The 1037-nt window shown below is 57.4% G+C and overlaps 1 protein-coding gene across 1 annotated transcript; it reads left to right on the forward strand.

Moving 5' to 3' along the window:
* Positions 1-397: 397 nt before the first annotated feature.
* Positions 398-900, forward strand: SDRG_17447 (hypothetical protein; the record flags this gene model as incomplete). The annotated part of the gene is made up of 2 exons (XM_008623689.1): positions 398-511; positions 588-900. Coding segments are annotated over 2 exons (426 nt in total), but the record flags the coding sequence as incomplete, so codon positions are not given.
* Positions 901-1037: the final 137 nt, after the last annotated feature.

Below are 1037 nucleotides of genomic sequence, written 5' to 3' on the forward strand. Positions count from 1 at the left end.
TCGCGGTGGAGCAGCCAGCAGGACTTCAACTCCGGAACTTGATCAAGATATCGCTCACATACCCAGAGACGCATCAGCACATACGTGATAGAAGTCAGATCAGGACTCCGCTCCGACCAAATATGCACATCCGATTGGCAGCTCCTTCCGCCTGAACTTGGTTTGCCGCACGTGGCGGCCCAGGAGCGCAACTCGGTTCATGCGTTTCTAGAGGCAGATAGCGTGGCTCGCTTCTGTCATTATCCTCACCTTGTGCTGCTTCAACACGCAGAAACTACGCGCCTGAACCTCCGAGAGGCAAGGTGTGGTGACTGGAAGCTTGCCTTTGTACTGTAGAGGGCTTTTACGGTGGAGCACTCCTGATAAATCTCATTTCCAATTCATTGATCGAAGCAGCATGGCTCTCTACAGCGCAACGCACCACCAGGACAAGGACACCCGTCGTGTCGCGGCGCTCGAAGCTCAACTCCGCATCTCGCACCCGTTCCGCCGCCCCACCACCACCAAGTCGGTACCAAAGCGACAACCAAGCCAGTGACACGCTCCACCACTTATGCCTCTGCGGTGTGCACTGCGACTCGCGCCAGCAACGCGCAGATCGCGTCGGATTTGGCACGCGACCACAAGATGGAAATCGAACGTCTGCAAGCCGCGCACCAAGCTGCTTTGGCGGCCGTGACCGAGAAGCTGCTGCCCACGACCACGTGCTGGAGCTTGCGCACCGCGTCCTTCGGCGCGACGACACGATTTCGGCGCTCCGTGAAAAGTTCGAGCACCGCGTTGCGCGCAAGAAGGCCGAAGTGCAGCACATCGCAATGCACTTGGTCGACGCCAACGCCACCATTGCCAAGAACAAGACTACGATTTTGCTGCTCCATACGGCGGTCAAGAGCCTCAAGAGTCTTGAGGCTCTTGACCAACGTATCTCGCTACACAACCTCCTGGGGAAGTGCAATCCCATCTGCGGCGTCCGTCAACTCGTAGGCGCCTTCTCCAACAACAACGACAAGGACAAGTCGTGTCAGACACATTGGTTG

Source organism: Saprolegnia diclina (genome assembly GCF_000281045.1).
Source record: "Saprolegnia diclina VS20 unplaced genomic scaffold supercont1.386, whole genome shotgun sequence".
NCBI classification, from domain to species: Eukaryota; Oomycota; class Saprolegniomycetes; order Saprolegniales; family Saprolegniaceae; genus Saprolegnia; species Saprolegnia diclina.